Source organism: Ursus americanus, chromosome 6 (genome assembly GCF_024610735.1).
Source record: "Ursus americanus isolate L20-20 chromosome 6, mUrsAme1.1.p, whole genome shotgun sequence".
In the NCBI taxonomy this organism is placed as follows: Eukaryota; Metazoa; Chordata; class Mammalia; order Carnivora; family Ursidae; genus Ursus; species Ursus americanus.
The window spans coordinates 26,269,661-26,292,038 of NC_142132.1; the positions used below are offsets into that span (position 1 = coordinate 26,269,661).

At 41.6% G+C, this 22,378-nt stretch overlaps 1 protein-coding gene across 4 annotated transcripts in view; it reads left to right on the forward strand.

Annotated features, from left to right (window-relative positions):
- ARMH3 (armadillo like helical domain containing 3) overlaps positions 1 to 22,378 on the forward strand; it is a 175,387-nt gene that overhangs the window by 49,803 nt on the left and 103,206 nt on the right. For all 4 annotated transcript variants that reach the window (XM_087862761.1, XM_045802937.2, XM_045802938.2 and 1 more), the window contains one exon: positions 8,512 to 8,600. In XM_087862761.1, coding sequence (XP_087718887.1) covers positions 8,512 to 8,600 — 89 coding nt within the window. The remainder of the gene's footprint in view (positions 1 to 8,511; positions 8,601 to 22,378) is intronic.

A 22,378-nucleotide genomic window follows, 5' to 3' on the forward strand; every position in this document is an offset into this window, starting at 1 on the left:
CTTTTTCCACCTGCTCCCTAATTGAATGTCCTGAGGTTAGGGAAGATGGAGAAGATAATGAGGCATCAAACTGACAGAGGCTGGGCAGAAGGTCCCACCCTCGGGCTGAATATACTTTCTTCATTACTACCTGTGGGCATATATCCAGATCTCCCCACCCCCTTCTCCAACCCTCTTCCCAGTTTTTGGCATTTGGAGCATCAAGTCCTTTTTAGGTGAACTTCTCTGCTCCCAGCTGGGCATCAGGCCAGGTTGCTGCTCTCACTTCTCAGTATGTACTGCTTTTCAGCAGCATACCGCAGAATGAGAAATTGAAAGCAAAATGAATTTCTACCATTTCAGATAAGTTTATAATCTTCCTGGTGAAATATGAAGAAATAAGGAGTGTGGAAAGACTTAATACGCAAAACCAGAATCTGGGTCAGAAATGAAACAATTTCACGTCTGTGTATGAATGCTGTAGGTAAAGTAATAATGGGGAAAGGTGCTTATATCAAAAAGAGAGAGAAAAGGGAAGTCTTGCCTGGAGCAGTAAGAGGTGGGGAAGCTTAACCAATTAATTTCACTCCTTACTCTATTCCTTGATTCTTGCTGCAACCCCCATTGCTGCCATAGGATTTAGGAGTGAGGAGAAAGAGTCTCTGAGGAGAGTAAACTTTCCTTTAAGCTACTCTTACATGGAAAATTTGGACTCTTTCTCAGTAAGAGATTCCCTCACCTGGGGGTAGGCACTGGAAGAAAGCAGACACATTAGTGGACCCCACAAGAAGGCTTCAGGTTAAAGTGGAACTGTCTCATGTTGAAATAGGAAACCACTACATGCATAAAAAACATCCCAAAGAAGCAATCATTTTGGAGTAATTCAGGCAGTCTGTATTTTAAGGTTGTAGCAGTTGTTAAAATTTTCATTTCTCTTGGTAAATAGTGTAAGTTATTGAGACCACCAGGCTGGTAATGTCACCTGTTGGGTGGCCGAGGAGGTAGGAACAGAGCTTAGGAACATTGTCAGAGTGAATATCGATGGTCTTTGAACCAGAGGTTGGTGGCAGCAGGGGTGGGAGCATAGGTAGTGTCTCCCTGCTGCTCCATGGGGGCTTAGTGTTGCGATGGCATTGTCATTAGAGCCAGGGTACAGGCTGTCCAGATCCAGGCCATGTGAGAAGTGCTGGTGTGCAGAATGTATTGTGCGTGGGTGGTCATATATGGGCAGCATCCAGCCATCTTTGCTGGCTGCAGCAAGGCTGTTAGCACCAGGTACCTCTCAGTTTAATGGGGAATTTGATAGAAGAGTTTGTATATTCCTAAGTTAAATCATGGCATCTTGTAGCTAGTGACAGTTGCATCAAAGATCACACTGCAATATCTAAAAATCAGCAGTTGATTTGGAAACTATTAGGGTGATTTATACTATAATTTATGTCACTTGGTAAACAGTTTTGATACAGTTTAGTTCATTAAGAGAGTAAAAGAATTATTTAAATTTTTGATATATGTATTGATTTATGTATTAATTTATATTTCTGTATGGTTTGTAAATACTTTTTTTTAAAGATTTATTTATTTATTTATTTGACAGACATAGAGACAGCCAGCGAGAGAGGGAACACAAGCAGGGGGAGTGGGAGAGGAAGAAGCTGGCTCCCATCGGAAGAGCCTGATGTGGGGCTCGATCCCAGAACGCCGGGATCACGCCTTGAGCCAAAGGCAGATGCTTAATGACTGAGCCACCCAGGCGCCCCTGGTTTGTAAATATTTTTAATTCCACTCCTGAGGATACCGAAGTCTTTTAAGAGAGATATGTTATAGGGGCGCCTGGCTGGCTCAGTTGGTAAATCTCAGAGTCGTGAGTTTAAGTCCCACATTGGGTGTGGAGTCTACTAAATAGAAAAAAAAAGAGAGATCGATCTGTTATATAATCCTCTTATAATTCTGATCTGAAAACCTTCTAGAAGACCACTTAGAGCTACAAGGAGTGGGAAGAACAGAGAGATCTGAATTATAGGATGAGTAGAATAGGCTGGTAAGGTAGCAGTGCAAGCCCATTACTGGGAATATTTTGAAAACTTCCAGGGCTTTAATTTACAAATTTAGTTCATTTCTTTTGGGTCATTATGTTGTTAGGCACTTTAATTCTTCTTCTTTTTTTTTTTTTAAGATTTTATGTATTTATTTGACAGAGAGAGAGCCCAGCAGGGGGAGCAGCAGGCAAGAGAGGGAGAATTAGGCTCCCTGCTGAGTGAGCTCAGTAGCAGGACCCAGGGATCATGACCTGAGCAGAAAGCAGATGCTTAACTGACTCAGCCACCTAGGTGCCCCGACACTTTAATTCTTCTAGTTAGTGTCTTTGGCTCTCATTCCACAGAGGGACGATTGTAGTGTTTTTTTTTGTTGTTGTTTTGTTTTTTTTAAAGATTTTATTTATTTATTTATTTGACAGAAAGAGACAGCCAGCGAGAGAGGGAACACAGCAGGGGGAGTGGGAGAGGAAGAAGCAGGCTCCCAGTGGAGGAGCCTGATGTGGGCCTTGATCCCAGAACCCTGGGATCACGCCGAGCCGAAGGCAGACACTTAACAACCCAGCCACCCAGGCGCCCCTGGTTTGGTTTTTTTGCCCTCCTCTTTTCCCCTCTGCTAGGAAGCCTAAGAAGATGCTAGCTACCTCCATTTTCACTTGATTCCATGAGCTGTCAGATTGATTCTCTACAGGTTGCTACCTACCGTGTCTGAAGTTAGTAGGATCTTAGGTTATTCTTTGTCTCAGAATAAAACCATAGAACTTCAGAGAGTCTCAATCACAGCTCCAGAGGTATTCTTTACTTGAAGCTGCCATTCAACTGAATTGTATTTGGGGCAAGTAGGTGCAGAGGAGCCACTTTGTGCTCTGCCCTTTTGCCTTACTTATTTTGTCTCTTCTATTTCTATTTTCTCTGCCTCACACTTTCATGTCAAAACAGTTTCTAGAGGAAAAGCCTCTTTCATTTGCCTAAAACTAGCAGGTTATCTGGATCTACTTTCCAGGAACTTGACAACTTAGTTCTAATAAGACTTAAATGCTAGATGTTTATTTCACTTAATTTTTTTGGAGAAATTTTAAAAACTTTTTATTTATTTAAGCAGTCTCCACACAAAGCATGGGGCTTGAACTTACAACACCAGATCAAGAATTGCACTGTCTTCCAACTGAGCCAGCCAGGCACCCCAAGTGTTAGATGTTTAGTTGGCAAACAGTATTTGTTGAATGAATGAATGAAAATATAGGTCTCACAGTCTCTTCTGAATCTTTTGGTTTGTGTGATGAACCCGGATTTTCAGAGGGGTACAGTCTAAGCCTTGGGCCTCTATTTCTACTTCCCCACTCCCAGTCTACTTTCTGGCTCTATATATTTGCCTATTCTGGACATTTTCTATAAGTGAGATCATATACCATATGACCTTTTGTGACATAAAGTTCTCAGGTTTCGTCTGTGTTGTGGCATGTATTAGTACTTCCTTTCTGTGGCTGATTACTATTCCATTGTGTGAATGTGTGACACTTTCTTTATCCATTCATCAGTTGATAGACATTTGGATTGCTTATATCTTTGGCTGTTATGAATAATGCTGCTATCAACATTCATGTACAAGTTTTTATGTGGATATATGTTTTTTGTGTGTATATACCTAGTAGTGGAATTGGGGGGGTCATGTGGTAATTCTGTGTGTAACATTTTGAGGAATTGCTAAACCGTTTTCCAAAGTGGTTGTACCATTTTACATTTCCACCGGCAATGTAAATGGGCTCCAATTTTTCTACATCCTCATCACAGCCAAGGATTTTATTTCTACTTGGACTTTCCTCCAGCTTTGGCAAAAGTAGAAGGGTCATTAATTTGATTTAAGAAATGATGTTGTAAAACCTTGAATACCTAGATTCTTGGTTTATAGATATACATTCAGGTTCTCTCCATATTATTCTCTCATGATCTGCCCATTGTGTTTCTGGACTTCCTTTGCCAAGGATTTATAAACAGTATCGCAGTGGGATGAGCAGTTTAATGAGTTGTGATAAATGTATACATCCTTGTAACAACTATCCCAGTCAAGGTATAAAACATTTCTCTTCTCTAAAAAGTTCCTTTGTGCCCCTTTTAGAGGATGTTAAAAAAAATTTTTTTTAAAGATTTATTTTAGGGAGAGAGAGAGAGAGTGCGCACACAAGCGGGAGGGTCAGGGAAGGGAGAGAGAATCTCAAGCAGACTCCACGCTGAGTGCCAGGCCTGACTTAGGTCTCAGTCTCACAACCCCAAGATCATGACCCATGCTGAAACCAAGAGTCAGACGCTTAACTGACTGCACCACCCAGGTGCCCTGAGGATGTTAAAATTTTTAAAAATGAATTTGTTTTAAGTGGTGGATTTCTTAGCTATAAAAATAGAATTGTGGAAAATTTGGAGAAAACAGAAAAAGAGAAAGAAAAGAATTCACCTATATCCTACCATCCAAATTAACATCAAATTAAATCTTTTTTTAATGCTTGAATATGCTTGTGACCATTATCATACATTTAAACGTATATAATTTTGCATGCTATTTTTTCACTTTCCATTGTAACATAAATATCTTCTTGTGTTGTGAAAAATTCTTCATGGATATACTTTTTTTTAAATTTTTATTTATTTATTTATTTATTTTTAAAAGATTTTATTTATTTATTTGACAGAGATAGAGACAGCCAGCGAGAGAGGGAACACAAGCAGGGGGAGTGGGAAAGGAAGAAGCAGGCTCATAGCGGAGTAGCCTGATGTGGGCCTCGATCCCAGAACGCTGGGATCATGCCCTGAGCCAAAGGCAGACGCCCAACCGCTGTGCCACCCAGGCGCCCCATGGATATACTTTTTAAGAGCTTCATGGGGCCCTGCCTAGGTGGCTCATTTGGTCAAGCGTCCCAACTTTTGGTTTTGGCTCAGGTCACGATCTCAGGGTCCTGTTGGGCTCCTTGCTCAGTGGGGAGTCTGCTTCCCTCTCTCTCCTTCTGCCCCTTCCCCCCCAAACCCTGGCTTGTGCACTCCCTGCCCCTGTTTCTCTAAAATAAATAAGGCTTTAAAAAAAAAAAAAAAGAGTTTCATGGGGTTACATTATATATCTATGTTTTAGTCTGCTTGGGCTGCGATAACAAAAAACCCACAGATTGGGTGGCTTAATAATGGAAATTTATTTTCTCATAGTTCTGGAGGCTGGAAGTCCAAAATCAAGGTGCCAGCACCTTTGGTTTCCCCAGAGGCCTCTCTCCATGGTTTACAGATGGCCACCTTCTCGAAGCATCCTCACAGGGCCTTTTCTTTCTGTGTGGGAGCAAGCGTTCTTGGTTTCTCTTCCTTTTCTTATGAGGAAGCCAGGGACGTGAACTCACGACCCCAAGATCAAGAGTTGCACACTCCTCTGACTGAGCCAGCCAAGTACCCCTTTAATGACTTTCTTAAAGGCCTTATATCTAAGTACAGTCACATTAGTTAGGTTAGGGTTAGGGTTTCAACATATGAATTTAGATGGGACTCCCGGGTGGCTCAGTCAGTTAGGTGTCTGCCTTCGGCTCAGGTCATGATCCCAGGGTCCTGGGATTGAGTCCCGCATTGGGCTCCTTGCTCAGTGGGAGCCTGCTTCTCCCTCTGCCTGCTGTTCTCCCTTCTTCTGTGCTCCTGACAAATAAAATAAATAAAATCTTATAAATAAAATCTTTAAAAAAACAGTCATGAATTTAGAAGGAACATAATTTAGTACATAACATATAGCAGTCTTCCCTTATCAGTCATTTTATTTTACGTGGTTTTAGTTCCCTGTGGTCAACTTTGGTTTGGAAGCAGATGATTCTTCTTCTGCATACCATGGGTCAGTAGTAGCCTAAAGCTAGGTCACAATGCCTACGTCGTTCAGCTCACTTCATCTCACCACATAGACTTTTTATCATCTCACATTACCAGAAGAAGAAGGGTGAGTACAGTACAGTAAGATACTTAGAGAAACCACATTCACATAACTTTTATTACAATACATTGTTAAAATTCACATAACTTTTATTACAATACATTGTTAAAATTGCTCTATTTTATTATCAGTTATTGTTAATCTGTTACTATCTAATTTATAAATTAAACTTTATCATAGGTATGTATGTATAGGAGAAAAACAGAACATAGAGGGTTTGGTACTGTTGACAGTTTCAGGGATCCACTGGGTGTATTGGAATGCATCCCCTGCAGATAAGGGAGAACTGCTCTATGTGTAATGATTGCTGTTCTCTCAGCATTGGATGTTATTTCCACAGTCGTTTCCAGTTTTCTTTTATTACAAATAAGATTATGATGAACATCTTTTTGTTTAAAGCATTTTAATTTTTGCATTCTGGATAAAGCTGAATTCTCTGGAGGGGTTTGTGGGTCAAAGGGTATAAATGTTATTAAGGCTATTGATAGAGATTGCCCAATTGCCTCCTGAAAGGGCTGTGTGTACCAGTTATACTTCCTTCATAAGGTATAAGTGGCTGTTTTGCTGTACCTTTACCAACATTAAAGTCTGTGTTAATTTGATACATAAGGACAATCTTGTTTTAATATGCCTTTTTAAAGTGAAGTTGAACATTGTAGAAAAATGTTAACTTTCCATATTTTCCCCCTTTGGGGGGCTGGGAGGTTTGTTGACTATTCCCTTTGCTCATCTTTCTTATTTTTTCTTATCAATTTATATATACATTAAGCATAGTAATGCTTTTGTGTCTTTTGCTACAAATGTAATTTCCCATATGATGTGGCTTTAATATAATCATTTTTTAAAAATCACACAAGATATTCATTTTTAGGAAGTAAATTTCATCTGTATTCTACCTTGTGCTATCCTCCATGGCTTTTTATACTTCCAAAACCCTCTCCCAATCAGAGATGAAAAAATATTTTTTGTTAGATTTATAATGTTTAGAAACTCTTTCATCTCAGGGCGCCTGGGTAGCGCAGTCATTAAAGCGTCTGCCTTCGGCTCAGGGCGTGATCCTGGCATTCTGGGATCGAGCCCCACGTCAGGCTCCTCCACTGGGAGCCTGCTTCTTCCTCTCCCACTCCCCCTGCTTGTGTTCCCTCTCTCGCTGTCTGTCTGTCACATAAATAAATAAAATCTTTAAAAAACAAAACAAAACAAAAAAAACCTCTTTCAACCTATTAACTGCTTATTTAGAAATACTTTATCAAACATATGTGTTATTGTAATGTGAGTAATGTTGAATATTCCAGTGATCTAGAATTGTACCATTCAGTGGAAGTTTTTGTGATGATAGAAAAGTTGTATATGTTTGTGCTGTCCAAAATGGTAGTCACTAACCACATGTGGTTGTTGAGCATTTGGTATGTGGCTAGTGCAACTGAAGAGTGAATTTTTAATTAGAAAGTGAGTGCAGGCCAGGGGGAGGAAGGGGGACGAGTAGAGGGAGAAGCAGACTTCCCACCAAGCAGGGAGCCCGATGTGGGACTCGATCCCAGGACGCTGGGATCATGACCTGAGCCGAAGGCAGCCGCTTAACCGACTGAGCCACCCAGGCACCCTAATTTAACTTTTAATGTAAATAAAATTTAAATTAATTATGAATTAAACCAAAATAATTTAAAAATTAAATTAAAAACAAATTTAAATAGATAAAAACAAATTTAAAAGAGGGGCATGTGGGTGGCTCAGTTGGTTAAGCATCCGAATCTTGATTTTGGCTCAGGTCATGATCTCAGGGTTTTGAGATCGAGCCCTGGGTGGGGTTCCTCACTCAGCACAGAGTGTATCTGTCCATCTTCCTCTGCTCCTCCCCCTGCTCTCCCCCCAGCTCTCTCTCAAATAAATAAAATCTTTTTTTTTTTTTTTAAGATTTTATTTATTTATTCGACAGAGATAGAGACAGCCAGCGAGAAAGGGAACACAAGCAGGAGGAGTGGGAGAGGAAGAAGCAGGCTCATAGCAGAGGAGCCTGACGTGGGGCTCGATCCCATAACGCCAGGATCACGCCCTGAGCCGAAGGCAGACGCTTAATGACTGTGCCACCCAGGCGCCCCTCAAATAAATAAAATCTTAAAAAAAAAAATAGATCTGAAGACTTAAGGTCTTTACTTTTGTATTTTTATATTCTATGTTTGCAACACTGAATGGAGTAGTCTAATTCCGGTCCGCTGATACATGCTTTCCTCTGGGGAAAAATACTCAAGGGAATGGTATCTGTAATACCTAATCAGCTGCTGACCTAGGTGCTGTTATAGCCCCCTTTTCCTAATGATAAAGGGAATTAGCACAAGCATTGTGTGTGTGTGTGTGTGTGTGTGTGTGTGTGTGTGTGTTGTGTGTGGGGGGGAGATTTATGCACCGGAAAGTTCAAGTTTCTTTTACACGTGTACAAATTCATCTCCAGCATCTTTAGTGGCCTTAGCAAAGCTGCCTTGCTAAAGAAAAGGGTATCTGTGGTGAGTTGCATCATACATTTAGGCTTACCCCAGTTTTTGTCTGTTACAGACGCTGCATTCAGGTAGTACATAAACTACTTTGCTACCAGAAGAAGTGTAGAGTACGCCTGCATTACACCTGGCGGGAACTCTGGTCAGGTAAGTTTCTCTTTTGAATTCATCTTCTTTTCCCATATCTTTTATGAGCCCCTAGGCCTAGGCACAGATGAAATTTTTTTTTAGCTTTTTAGTTTGTTTAGGATGCTTCTATTTTCATTTATACTTTTTGTCATTTCACCCTTGTTCTTATTCAGAGGTAGGCATGTCACTTATCTCTTCCATACTTCCTCTCAAATTTCTTCTCCCTGTATTTTTTTCTCAGCTGGTAGAAACAATTGAATGTATCTTGAGCTCTAATGATTCTTGCTTTGAATAAGAATGAGGTAGGAGGAGTCAGTACAAACTTGGATTCTCCCTCGGTTGCATGTGGTAGCAGCATATGGACTATAGGAAGGCTTCTCTGTGTTTCCTCAAGATGAATAATCTCAGGAGGAATGTCAAAGGGAGAGGGGGTGGGGAGGGGGTGGAGAGATGGGGGGAATCCTGTTCTTTGTGTTACATCTGGCATTATTACTGTTTACAGACAGTGTCAATTGTACCACTCCCCCTGTGCCAGAGACAAAAACAGCAAATTACAGTGTTTACTTTTGTCTTTATATCCATTTGGTAGTCCAGTAAAGTCATAGCTACCCCTGTGGGTGGGAAGTGGCTCTTCTCTAAAGGTACAATTAATGCTGGCTTGCCACCCCTTTCTTTTGTGTAACTAAATTGAAGGTTTCAGGAAAGCCGAGGAGACATGCTCCCTGAAGCATTTGCTGGCTGATAGGTCCTGTGGCTTTTGTGACCTGATGGTACAATAAAGTCTTCTTCAGATGATTACAGTGATGAATGGTTCCCCCACCCATGGAAGAGCGGCTGTGTATTCTCAGCAGAGGAGGGTGTGTTAGTGTCAGAGGCTTCATAAGAAACAGGCCAGTAACCCTACCCCCTTCCATGGAATTCATCTCACTTGTTGTGACACATGGTTTCCTCCCAACCCAATTTGCTTTCTAAATTTAGTCCTCTATAATGGGAAGTAGAGATCTTTAATTAATGGATTAGCAAGTTCTTTGCAGTTACTGCCTGTGGTGGTGAAGGGTGAACAGGAGAATAACACTAAGTGGCAATAGTGGCATTTTGGTATTTTAGGAGAAAAAAGTATGATTGTGTGAGAGTTTGAGATTGAGGGAATGTCAGAAGATCTAAAGACATCAGAACAGATTGAAATGACTTAAGTTAGTAGAATTTCCTAGGTAGGAATGATTCTTATTAATATACAGGACTCTTGTGGTTGTCTATGGATAGTTATATGATTGCTAGGTTCTAAAAATTTAGGATTAAAGAGAAAACACAAAAATGATACAAATCTGTGGATGTTGGTTAGTTGTAGAACTTACAACAAGTACAAATGGTTTATGTCTATAACGGATGAAGTTACCCATTGTAGTAATAACGAGTTGGTAGTAATAGTTAATTCTACCTGCTTTTGATTCTCTTCTGGTTTGATTTTCTCTTGTATTCTGTTTTCTTTCCTTTCTATCCTAGCCATCCTGTCTCTGGTTCCTGGAATCTCTCTGGCTTTTCTCCCATCCTCATCACCTGTGGTCCTCTTCCTCATAGTTCTGTTGTGTTGCCTTCTACCATTTACCCTGGTCTGTCTCCCTGGGTCCTAGGGCTTTCCATTACTCTCCTCCTTTCACTTTGTATCCTGTCCTTTGTGCTACTGTTGTCATATATTCTACTGGTACGTATGTTATAAACCCCAAAATACATTGCCATCATTTTTGTTTAAAGAGTCCGTTATCTTTTAAAGAGATTAAAAATGCCTTCTGTATTTATTTTTTCTTGATCTTAGCATTTCCCCATTCTGGCTAGGAAATTGTGAGGTGGGAGACCATTTTTATCCTATGTTGGTCAGTTGACTTTATATCTTCGAATACTTTCTGTCATGTGCAGCTCTGTTCATAATTATGTGCTATTTCAGGACTGATTGACTGGCATCCTAAGCCTTGATAGGTTGAGAGGAGATGAAGATGAGGATTAGTAGTGATGCTGGGATGACTTCTTATTCCTGAGGCATAGGCATTTGTACTAGAGTTCTCTGCCAAGCGAGGTTAGGTCCTTTTCCTATATAGACTGGGTGAGCCTCCTGGAACCCTGGCTTCCCGTAGTGATACACAGTGAGATGCAGAGCAGCAGGTGTTAAGGAAAGTTGCAAAATACTATACTACATCTGATGCATCCGAGCCCATAATAATGTATAATATTGCAATCAGTGAATATAAATGTAGTTATGGTGGATCCACCCACTCCTTGGCTGGCACTACCCCTCATATGTTGGTATGCCCATGTTTTTATTCTTTCTTTGCCTTCTAGACTTAAGGATTTGCTGGAGGTGTGTGAACCTCACCATGGTAAATATGCTTATGTGTATAGATGCCCATAATATGCTGAGAACCTTAATTGAATTTTATTTATAAATAAAACTGGTAAGGCATGTGTTGTTAGATTGGACGCACAGAAGCGGTTCGGTGTCCAGGAAGCAGTTGGCTAGGGCCCAAATGCCTTTTGTTGTTTGGAATGTGGGTGTGTAGTATCACTGCACTTCGAATGATGATTTTTATTCCTGTGCTGTTTGACTGCAGTCGCTCTTTGTTTTTGGGGAGGTAACCAGAGGTCGCCCTCCAAATTCCCATATGGAAATCCCAGGCATGGTCTTGTGGACGAGGATGAGGTAGCTGTATTAGTTGGGGGTTTAATCCTGCCTGCTCTGTTGGTTTTATAGATACTAGCCCTGACCTTCTCCCTGCTGCCACTGTCTATTTATATGATGCCTGTCACCATAGTATCTGAGTATGTGGGGAAATACATTTAGGCTAACTTCAACTAGAATAGGGGAAGGAAGAAGGCCTGCCTCTCTCATTGCCCTTTTTGTAGCAATCACTATCTTCCACTAAGTTACGGAAGGTTCAAAAGCTCTAATCTGACCTCTAGGCTACCCAGATCTCCTGTTTTGGATAAAAGATTAGGTCTTAAAACTATTCTCTATAGAGAAAGAAAAGTGGGTATTAGGGTAAGATCCTAGGAAATAGGTCTTTACCTTTGAGAATATAATGAAAGATAACGATCTTTGTGTCCAGAAAAATGGCCATTTGCATATACGTATTTTGCATATAATTTCAGAGAGTTCACAGACCCTCTGAAGCCATCCATGATCCTGTGTTAAGAATCCCTGTCTTGGGATGCCTGGGTGGCACAGCAGTTAAGCGTCTGCCTTCGGCTCAGAGTGTGATCCCGGCTTTATGGGATCGAGCCCCACATCAGGCTCCTCCGCTATGAGCCTGCTTCTTCCTCTCCCACTCCCCCTGCTTGTGTTCCCTCTCTCGCTGGCTGTCTCTATCTCTGTCGAATAAATAAATAAAATCTTAAAAAAAAAAAAAAAGAATCCCTGTCTTAATTTTAGGTTCCATGGCCTCCCAATTATTTCTGTTTTCACGGAACATCTTACTCTCTGGTTTAATATTTTTTCTTTATTTACTGATCATACTGTATTTCTCCTGGGAATTTTAGATTCACAGTCTCCTCTCTCAACTTCTGGGGAATAAGGAGCACATTGGTCACTGTATTTTATTTCCTGTGTCTTCTTATAGCACTTTGAGTTTCTATTTTAGCATATTGCACTGTTTTGCTATGTGTGCATAAGTCTGTATAATGATTTATTTAAATATCTTTCTTGCCTGTTAAAAAAGTTCTTGTAGGGCAGGGCCTGTGTTTTTATCATTGCTTTATCCTCAGCACACTACTTGGCTTATAACAGGGGCTCAGAAAATATTTGAATGCATAAATGAATAAGTGAACATATAGAATTTCTATTATTGATGAATCAAATTCTCTTAAAGCAGCACAGTGTTGTGTTTGGGCCTCAAAACAGTAACAACAACAATGATAAAAATAGCGGTAATAATAATAGAATCCAGTAGGATGTTTGTTGTCATGTTTCTGTTGAGCTGACTTTATCACCTTTTTATTTGAGTTGTGTGTTGTTGGTTTTTGTTTTTTTTTTTTTTTTTTGAAGATTTTATTTATTTATTTATTTATTTGAGAGATCCTGATTCCAGCTGAAGGCAGAGGCCTAACCCGCTGAGCCAGCCCCCGCCCCTATTTGAATTGCTGATGTGAAAGGGAGTGGTGGGTGATTTTTCTTTCCTTTGTCTGTTTCTTCCTTACCTACAGATACATGGATTGCTTTTAACTAAGTAAAAATGGAAACTTTGATGGTTTCCAAGCCATTAACCAAAGAATGAGCAGAATGTTTAGAGAGAAGCAGTAGTTGTTAGAGAGGAAAAGACCTCAACAGAGCTTCATGGAGTCAGCTTATTTTACTTCCACTGCAGGCAGAAGGGGCACTGGGGAGGCAGCCTGCATTTAAATAGTATAGCTTTCCACAGTCTGAAAACATGGGTCATTTAAAGGCAGATTTATACTGACATTTTATATTCGACATTTATCTATGGATCACTGTCCTTCTTACCCTTTCACTTTGCCACATCCCTGGGTGATAAGTCATTATTTTTATCACCATTTGTTGGGGAAGGGAGTGGAGGTATAGGAGGGTAAGTGCCTTGCTCAGGATCATGGAACCAGATACTAAACAGAGTCATGATTAGAACTTAGTTCCTGACTCCTATGCTCAGACGCAGATCACTAGGCAACATTTGCCTCCCTGCAGGAAGAAAGGCCCCCAAAGCCCCCAAAACAATCTGTTCAGCTTCACTGTGCTAAATAGCATCCAAAGCATTCACAGCTCTGTGAAAAAGAGAGAAATCGTACATGGCCTGACCTTTTAGATACCTACTGGGAAAAATGAAAAACCCAGAGAGTGTCACAGCTTTGTGGATCCAGCTGGCTTTCTCATCACTAGCAGAAGCCTGTGACTCCGTGGTTAGGTATACCTTGAGACTGGGAGTTGAGAGGCTTTTGTTGGAAGCTTGTTATATTGTAGGTGTTGTTACAGAGGACTGAAAATTTTCAAGAGAAAGATTGACCTGAGCCATATATTGACCTGTGTGTTCTTATGTAAGTATAGCTTTGACAGCTTGGTGGCCCCTCCTGATTTAGGGAAACTAGCCTTTGAACTTTTAATTCTCAGCTTTTTTGTTGTTGTTGTTTAGTTTCTTTTTTAAACTTTCAATTTTGATATAATTATAGACTCACAGGAAGTTGCAAAAATAGTATAGCAAGTTCTCGCACCCTTCACCCAGCTTCCTCCAATGGTGACATCTTATATAACTCTACAGTATTGCTTCTCTTAGTTTTGAAGAAGGTATAGGGAGGAGGGAAGGACACAGCAGTAAACAGCTAGAGTAGATGGGAAGAGAAATTTTGGCAGCTGCTGTTGCTATTTTGTTTTTAAAATTGCTTTTTAAATTGTTCTTCCTCTTTCCCCCCAATTTTCTCTGATGTAGGGGAATATGTTACAAGATGTATTCTAGGCTTGATGTGCCTAATTAAGACTGCTCTAGCTTCCATGGGCAAAAAGATGGAGGCTTCTTTCTTCTGTGGATAATCAATTTCTCTCAGAATGTTTTAATACAGGGTCATTAGAAGGCATTTTTCTGTTTCCATAATTTTGTGACGAAAGATTCTGTACAGCAGTGTAGAAAGCCCTAGCACTGAAAAAGAATGCCAGAAGACTCTTTTTTCCTTCAAATCACCACATTTGGTTAAGTCTAAAATTTATACTATTTTGACTCTTTCTTTCATCCCCTCAGAAACTTGGCAGAAGCAAAAGATAAGAATTTCTAACAGGTTTAGCCTGTTAGAGGGAGAAAAAGATTCCCACCAAAAAGCCCCTGAAAAGAGTGAGAAATCTCTGTTCTTTTCTCTGCACATGAAGTCACTTCCCATCCAGAGAAATGTCAACTCTCATAGGCCCATTAGCATCTTGTCAACTAAAAGAGACAGAGGAAGGAGTAGCTGTGCTTTTGTTGCTCTGCCCGTACTAGTTCTAAAGGAACATATTTGGTTTCATGAAGTGTCATTGTTTCCTGGATCTCCAGTGAGGAGGACAGGTCTATTACTGTTTTTCTCACATTTTGGCAGGAAGTAAAGTTCTTGATTCTATATCACATGCCTCCACTGAGACGTGGTCTTGCTGACTGTTAGATTTCTTAAAGGGTGACGATTTTGGCTCTCCCTCAGCTGGGCAGTGTTGGAAAAAATAAGCAGGTGGTATAGGACCCTAGAAAGCACTGGCTTCTGAACTTGGTTAGAGGCAGCTGCACAGGAATAAGGTGTATGGGATCCTGCATTTCCCAGAGTCTTAAGTTCCATATCGGAACTTTCACATAAGGGCTCATTTTCGTGATAAAGAAGAGGGTGGGTGGTAACTGTGAGAATTGCAGGGTCCCCAAGTAAATGGGGAATTGGAGATAGTTGAGAACCTTATTTTTCCTTTTACACACATATGCTTCAACAGCAAGGAAAATGTAACACAGAACCTAACTTCCGTTTAAAGAAAGAATTTATTCTTTTTTCCAGGTCATCTGGAGGGGTGTGGAGCCTTTAGGCAGTACAGCTTGTTGATGTACTGATTTTTTTTGTTGTGGTGGTGGTAAAATACACTTAATACTTACCATCGTAACTGTTTTTAAGTGTACAGATCAGTGGTCTTAAATATTTATCACATCGTTGTGCAACCATCACCACCATCTCCCCCCATGACTCTTTTCATCTTGTAAAACAAAAACTCTCTACCTACTAAACAAGAACTCCCTGTTCTTCCCTTTGCCAGGCTCTGGCAAGCAGGGTTCCACTTTCTGTCTTTATGACTTTGACTACACACTAAGCACCCCAAGTGAGTGAAATCATATAGTATTTGTCTTTTTGCAACTGGCTTATTTCACTTAATGTTCTCAGGTTCAAGAAATCAGATTCTCTCTTCCTCAGAGTTTGCTTTTTTTGTTGTTGTTGTTAATATTTCTGTTTATTGTTTTTTTGTTTGTTGTAGGCTGTCTCTGCCCATGTTCAGCCTGAATGTAAACTTAATGTCTTCTTCGCTCTCTTCTGAGCCTTTTCTTGGGCATGTGCAATCACTTTCTAATTTTCCCTGTATATGCAGTTGATTTTTTTTTTTTTTTAAAGGAGCCCCAGCGCAGGGCTTGAATTCATGACCCTGAGATCAAGACCTGAGCTGAGATCAAGAGTCAGATGCTTACCTGACTGAGCCACCCGGGTGCCCCTATGCAATTGTTTTTGAATGTTGTAGTCTTAAATGTCTGGCTTCCAAAGGGAGAAAGACAAAAAAATGAAGGTGGGGAAAAGAGGGGCACTTGACCCTTTATTTATTTATTTTTTAAGATTTTATTGATTTATTTGAGAGAGAGTGTGAGCACAAGAGTGGGGAGGGGGGCGCCTGGGTGGCACAGCGGTTAAGCGTCTGCCTTCGGCTCAGGGCGTGATCCCGGCATTATGGGATCGAGCCCCACATCAGGCTCTATCGCTATGAGCCTGCTTCTTCCTCTCCTACTCCCCCTGCTTGTGTTCCTTCTCTCGCTGGCTGTCTCTATCTCTGTCGAATGAATAAATAAAATCTTTAAAAAAAAAAAAAAAGAGTGGGGAGGGAGAAGCAGACTCCCCAATGAGTGGGGCTTGATCCCAGGACCCTGAGATCATGACCTGAGCCAAAGGTTTAACCGACTGAGCCACCCAGGCACCCCATACCTGGCCCTTTAAATCTCATAGATGTAACTTACTGGATGGGGATGGGTTTGCCCCAGTGAGAGGAGATGCAGCAACAATAGCGGGTTGCTTCTTTGTCTGCATCTCTGTAGTCAGAAGCAGCAATCAGCTATCCAAGCACAGATCCCCAGTATTTGGAGGACAGGATCCTTTTTTCCCACCTTACCTCTTATAAGCTGTGTGCATGCTGCTTGCCACATGGCCGGGGTGGTGGGGGTGGGGGGGTGCATAGCTGCTACTGTGCTAAGAGCTGAAATTGACTGAAATTAACCAAAATTTACCATCCAAGTCTTCCCCGGGAAAGTTGGAAACCTTCACCAGACTTCAGAGTTCCAAAATAGTTAACATCAGACAGATTCTGCCACTGCAATGATTGTCTAGGTAGGGAGAGAGATACCTGGTGCTTTCTACTTTGCTGTTTTCCTAGAATCCTTCCATCAGATGTACTAACTTTTGTGCTCTGTTCACCTGGAGAGGCTCAAAGCACACAACCTAAGCCATTTCATTTTCTTGTTTGATTCATTGGCCTCTTTAAGTGAGGTGCTTGGGTTTGCAGCCAGACAGATGCCTATATTCTCAGAGGCCAGCTAGTGTATTTTAAAATTATTCTGCTGGAAGGTGTTGGCTTCTAAGTCCTTCCTGCACCACTTTGCTGATTGACAGTGAGCCTGCTGATTGTTGGCAGTGTCCCTGGGTAATTGGTGATTTTGTCCAGAGATGCTGGAATTGGCTAGAGTTCATAGTGCCTCTGGGGTTTGGGAGGCATTGGCTTGTTATACTAGTGCTATTTCTAGCCTGTCCTTGGAGTTCCTCTGCCTTTCTTCTAAGCAAGTGAGATGCTAGTATTTCTCTTCCATCAGTCACTGTGGAATTATCCATTTCCCCAAATGAGCGCATTTTGATTTGGATCTGTGGCGTCTCATTCTGACTCCGTGGCAGGCCGCAAAATAGGGCCTGGTCGAGTCTTGTCTTTGCTTTCTTTCTTTTTTTCTTCCTAGTATGTTAAAGCTGTTCAAACAGACAGTTCTCTCTGACCTGATTCTTTGGAGACAATTTATTTGTGCTCTGCTAGAGGCTCTCTTTCTCCTTCCTGTTTTTAATATTATTTAAATGTCATTCACTTGGTTTTATAATTAAACCTCCCCTTTGCTTCTCTGAGGCAGGTGTCTGAGCTACCACTTAATTGTATCTTTCTGTAGTTGGCTTGTTCTTCTCTGCACCTGGTTTACCTCAGTGTGGGGGACACGTTTTAGTCCTGGAGAAGTTCCCATATACATTATTCATTCTACTCTTCTACATGGCAACACAATTTGCTGCTACTCTCTCCTTGAATTCAAAGCAGTTTGGGAAAAAATCTGGGGAAGTCCTGATTATGTGGGGTACATTGATGTTAGGAACAGCTTGCAAACAAGGTTCCTGGTGGGGTGAGGGAGTGAGATGTGGCAGGATTCTCAGGTGGATGGCACCAAACTCTTCCCGTTTGAGAAATAGATCAGCTGCTTCTGCCTCTGAGAACTCACTTGGGACTTAGGGAACCATCAAGATGCCTATTCCTGGTTCAGCTTCCCAGAACCTGCATGCTGACTTATATTCCACACGTATCTGCATACAGAAGTCAGAACTGTGCACTGTTGCCACACTTGATGTGCAAGACTCCCCAAGGGAAGGAGCTTGGGCCAAAGCTAAGTGTGAGACTGACTGGTGCCTCTCGTAGAGTCTAAAGAGGCAGCACTTGCAGCCAATTTGTAGTTCCTGACGAAGAGCCCAGAAACAAAATTTTCGAAGTGCCTGGTAGACTTTCCAATGAAGAAACAAGTTTGTATAGAGCACCCACTTCCCTACAACTTAACCATATTGCATGTGTAATACAATACCTCAAGTATCTCACTGACATAACTTCTCTGTTTTTCTCTCAGTGTAGGTTAAGAGTATTTGGGGCCAGGTATCTGGAGCCTCATTTAATAGAGTTAGCAAAGATTAGGAGTCTAATCCAGGATCCCCAAGGACTTCCTAGACTATTGTTGGTACTTAAGTGCATTGTTGGCTTTGATTGGGAACTTTGATCATTATTCTGAAGGCTGCCATAGTGTTGTCTTGAAGGCTACTTAGGATTCATTTTGAATTTGCATTCCTGCCCAGGAGTCTGCGGCTGTTGATTGAGTATATTTGGCTCCTTTTCTTTAACTTGTCAAAGAGGAAACACCTTTGCATGTTTGGCCATGTACTCCGTGCTGTGTATACCGTGATGTAAATTTTAGCTAGTCACTTACGCTGAGGCTATAGAAAGTTGGGATGGATGTTTGTGGGGCTCATGCTAGCGTTGGTAGAAAGAAAAACGACCTCTTGTTTGTTTTTAATTGGTAAAACATACATAACATAAAATTTAACTATTTTTAAACATACAGTTCAGTGGCATTAGTATATTCACATCATTGTTGTAAACATTTCCACCTTCCATCTCCAGAATTTTTTTTGTCTTCCCAAACTGAAACTCTCTGTACCCAATAAACCATAACTCTACATTTCTCCTTCCCCCCACTCCTGGCCACTACCATTCTACTTTCTGTCTCTGTGAATTGACTAGTCATATAAGTTGAATCATTCAGTCTTTGTCTTTTTGTGCCTTTTTCCACTTAGCATAGTGTCTTCATGGTTCATCCATGTTGTAGCATGTGTCAAGATTTCCTTCCTTTTTCAGGCTGAATATTATTCCATTGTTTGTGTATACTGCATTTTGTTTATTCATTCATCGGTTGATAGATATTGGGCTGCTTCCACCTTTTGGCTATTGTGGACAATGCTGCTATGAGCATGGGTGTATAAATATTTGTTCGAGTCCTTCCTTTTCACCTCTTGCTTTTGAGAGTGTGCAAGTTAAAGTGTCCTAGGTCAGTGGAGTGAAATCCTCAGATTCTTATGAGAGAGATGCACTTGAACCTACAGGATTTTTTCCATTGGCCACTTTGACATATGAGGGCCTGGTCAGTGGAGTTCTGACTAAAGTTATGGTTTGGGTAGCAAATGTAGGTATTGACCCTAGATAGCTAGCTCCCACACACTCAACAAATGTTCTTTTAATTTAAGTTTAGGAGGAACCAGTGCAGTTGTATAGACCTTGGCAGGGAGAGTTCATGGACCTTCTTCCCAATATGTTGCCCTTAATGCAGTTTAGCTCCAACTAGCTATGTGACTTTGAGTAGCGTATTTAACCTTTCTGAATTTCAATTTGGTCATCTGTAAATTGGGACCAATAATACCTTCTTCATTGGATAGTTAAGGGGATTTGATGAGAATAATGTACTTTAAGTGCCTTACATAATGCTTAGCATCTAGCAGGCACTTGATATATATTCCCTCCCTTGCTGCTTATGGCCACCATGTTTCTCCCTTTGAAAAGAGATGAGTGTAGTTTGGGGCAGGTGACTTCTGTGGTTAAGTCTCTTTTTAAGGTGTCACATAGAGGGCAGTACAAAAGAGGAAGGTTTGAGATCCTTTGTGCGAGCTTCTGGCACAGTTATTAACTTGTAGTTGTTGTCACTCAGCAAGAAGATATGATACATTCCTTTATATGATATGTCTGTCTGGCATTGGCGTTTTGGGGCAGCCCAGTCCTGGGGCTCTGGAGGATGGAAGCTGATGAGAATTGTCTGCTACAGCCTGGAAGGTTTCAGCTACAAAGCTTGTCTGCATCTGAAAGGGTACTCTGTGCAATAAGCTCTGCCATTCTGTTCTGTGGGGATGAGCAGCCATTGCTCGCCAGATGGGCAGAGCTGTTTACACAGTGCTGAGTTACTGTAACATAGGCCCTTCTTTGGGAGTATCTCAGACTAGCATCAAGTCTTCGGTAAGGAAGAGCTTGTGGTAGCCTCTTCTTCCCTTATAAAAACTATGTAAAAATTGGAATGGTGCCTGGGTGGCTCAGTCAGTTAAGCGTCTGACTCTTTATTTCCGCTCAGGTCATGATCTCAGGGCCCTGGGATTGAGCCCTGCTCAGCGGGGAGTCTGCGTGTCCCTCTCCCTCTGTTCCTCGCCCCCGCCTCCATCTCTAAAATAGATTAAAAATCTTAAAAAAAAAAAAAAAAGGAAACATGGTAAGCCAAAAGTTATATTAAAAAACAAAAGGACAACCTGCCCTCCTTATCTCCACAATGACTACAACATGTACTTGATACCAAACTCTTACAGACATATGACTAATTAACAGTGCTATGTTTATACAACCAATCCCTTGTCTTTTGTAGTTATCTTAACTCTTCTATGTACTGCTACTTCTGTGACTATCTGTGGAACAGTTTGGCTGGTGATGTGCCCAGATGACACCAAGTGGACAAGTGGATAAAGGGCAGTTTTCTAAAAATGTGTGTGTGTGTGTGTGCACGCATGCACGTGCGCGTGTGCGGAGAGTGGTGAGCCAGAAGCCAGCCAGGATGAGCTCTGTGCTACTTATGTGTTGGCACTGAGATCCTGAGTGCCAGTTCTCTACTCTCCTTGACCTGCCCCTGTCTGATGGGAAGCTGTTCTCTTCTTTGGCCTGCAGTTAAATCCTGTGCATAGCTCTATACCATAACAGCTTATGAATAAGCCTGGCTGCTAATTATTTATACCAATGTTTTTGTTTTGTTTTGTTTCAGTTCTGATTTTGCATAAAGAAAGGGGATCTTGGCTCCCTTTATTTTATTTATTTTAAATATTTATTTATTTTAGAGAGAGAGAGAGCGAGTGAGAGCATGTGCATGTGCATAAGCAAGGGGAGGAGCAGAGGGGGAGGGAGAGGGAGAGAGAATCTCCCGCAGACTCCCTGCTGAGTGGGGAGCTTGACACTGGCTCAGTTTCACGATCCTGAGATAATGACCTGAGCTGAAATCAAGAGTTGGACACTTAACTGACTGAGCCACTCAGGTGCACCTGGCTCCCTTTAAAGTCCAGATCCAATCACATTCCATGTTCAGTACTTAATTTTAAAGAGGACAAAGCTGATGAAGGGGATGGGAACAGTTTTAGTTGGCAGTTAGGTGCTGTTTCTCCCCTTCCTTCCCTTCCTCTCCCTCCCTCCCTTCCTTTCTCCCTCCCTCTCTCTCTTTCCCTTTCTTTCTTTCTTTCTTCCTTTCTTCCTTCCTTCCTTCCTTCCTTCCTTCCTTCCTTCCTTCCTTCCTCCCTCCCTCCCTCCCTCCCTCCCTCCCTCCCTCCCTCCCTTCCTTCCATACTACAAAGGCGGCAGGAACAGAGAAGAGGGGAGAGAGGTGTGTGACAGGTGAGCTGTACAGAAGGACTAGAGCAGATACAGAGGCCCTGCTGAGGTGGTTGGGAGCTGAGAGAAGCTACTTGGGAGTCTTTTAGGTTTGTGAATGGGCAGTAGAAAGGTAATCATGAGGTATTAAACACCTGTACTCTAATAAAGTAGCTCAGGACCAAGAGAAAAAGTGGACCAGATACATGAAAATAACCTGGAATAGCCAGTAGGTGGAGAAAGGTATAAACCAGAGTCAAGAGACTTGTTGGGAACAGTGTAGTCAGCAAATCTAAGCATACCATTTATACGTAAGCTTCCCTCCCTTTAACATTTAACTCCGTCTGGCACCTTTATTTAATCTTAATGGAATGGCAGAAAGAACGCTAAACAGGAGACCAGGTTCTAGTCTCAGCTTAGTCACTAGCTACTTGGGGTGGTGGGGGGAAGAGGTGTTTTCTAATCCAAAAATGAGGGATCTGGATGACATGATCTCTAAAGTCCTTTCTACCTTCAAAAATCAGCTGTGCTGAAGCCTCGCAGACTTAGAACTCCCAATACATCAGGTCAGAGGATAGCAGACCATGTGTGTGTAGTGATGTAGAGGACACCAAACAGTTGACAGAATGAGTGCAGTCGGGGTGATGATGAAAGATTTTCAAAAAGCACCATTCCATGAGATGTTGGAGCATTCCCTCTCAAGGAGGAATTGTGGTCCCTGATGTCAGAGGCTTGTGGAAGCCAATTTTAAGGTCGCTTTGTTCATTTTCTCTGCTTATTAAATTTCCTCTAGAGAATGACCACTTCCACGTAAGAAAACCCTGGCCTTTTTTGGAGGTGTGGGGGTGGGGGGGTGGAGGAGGGGTCTGCC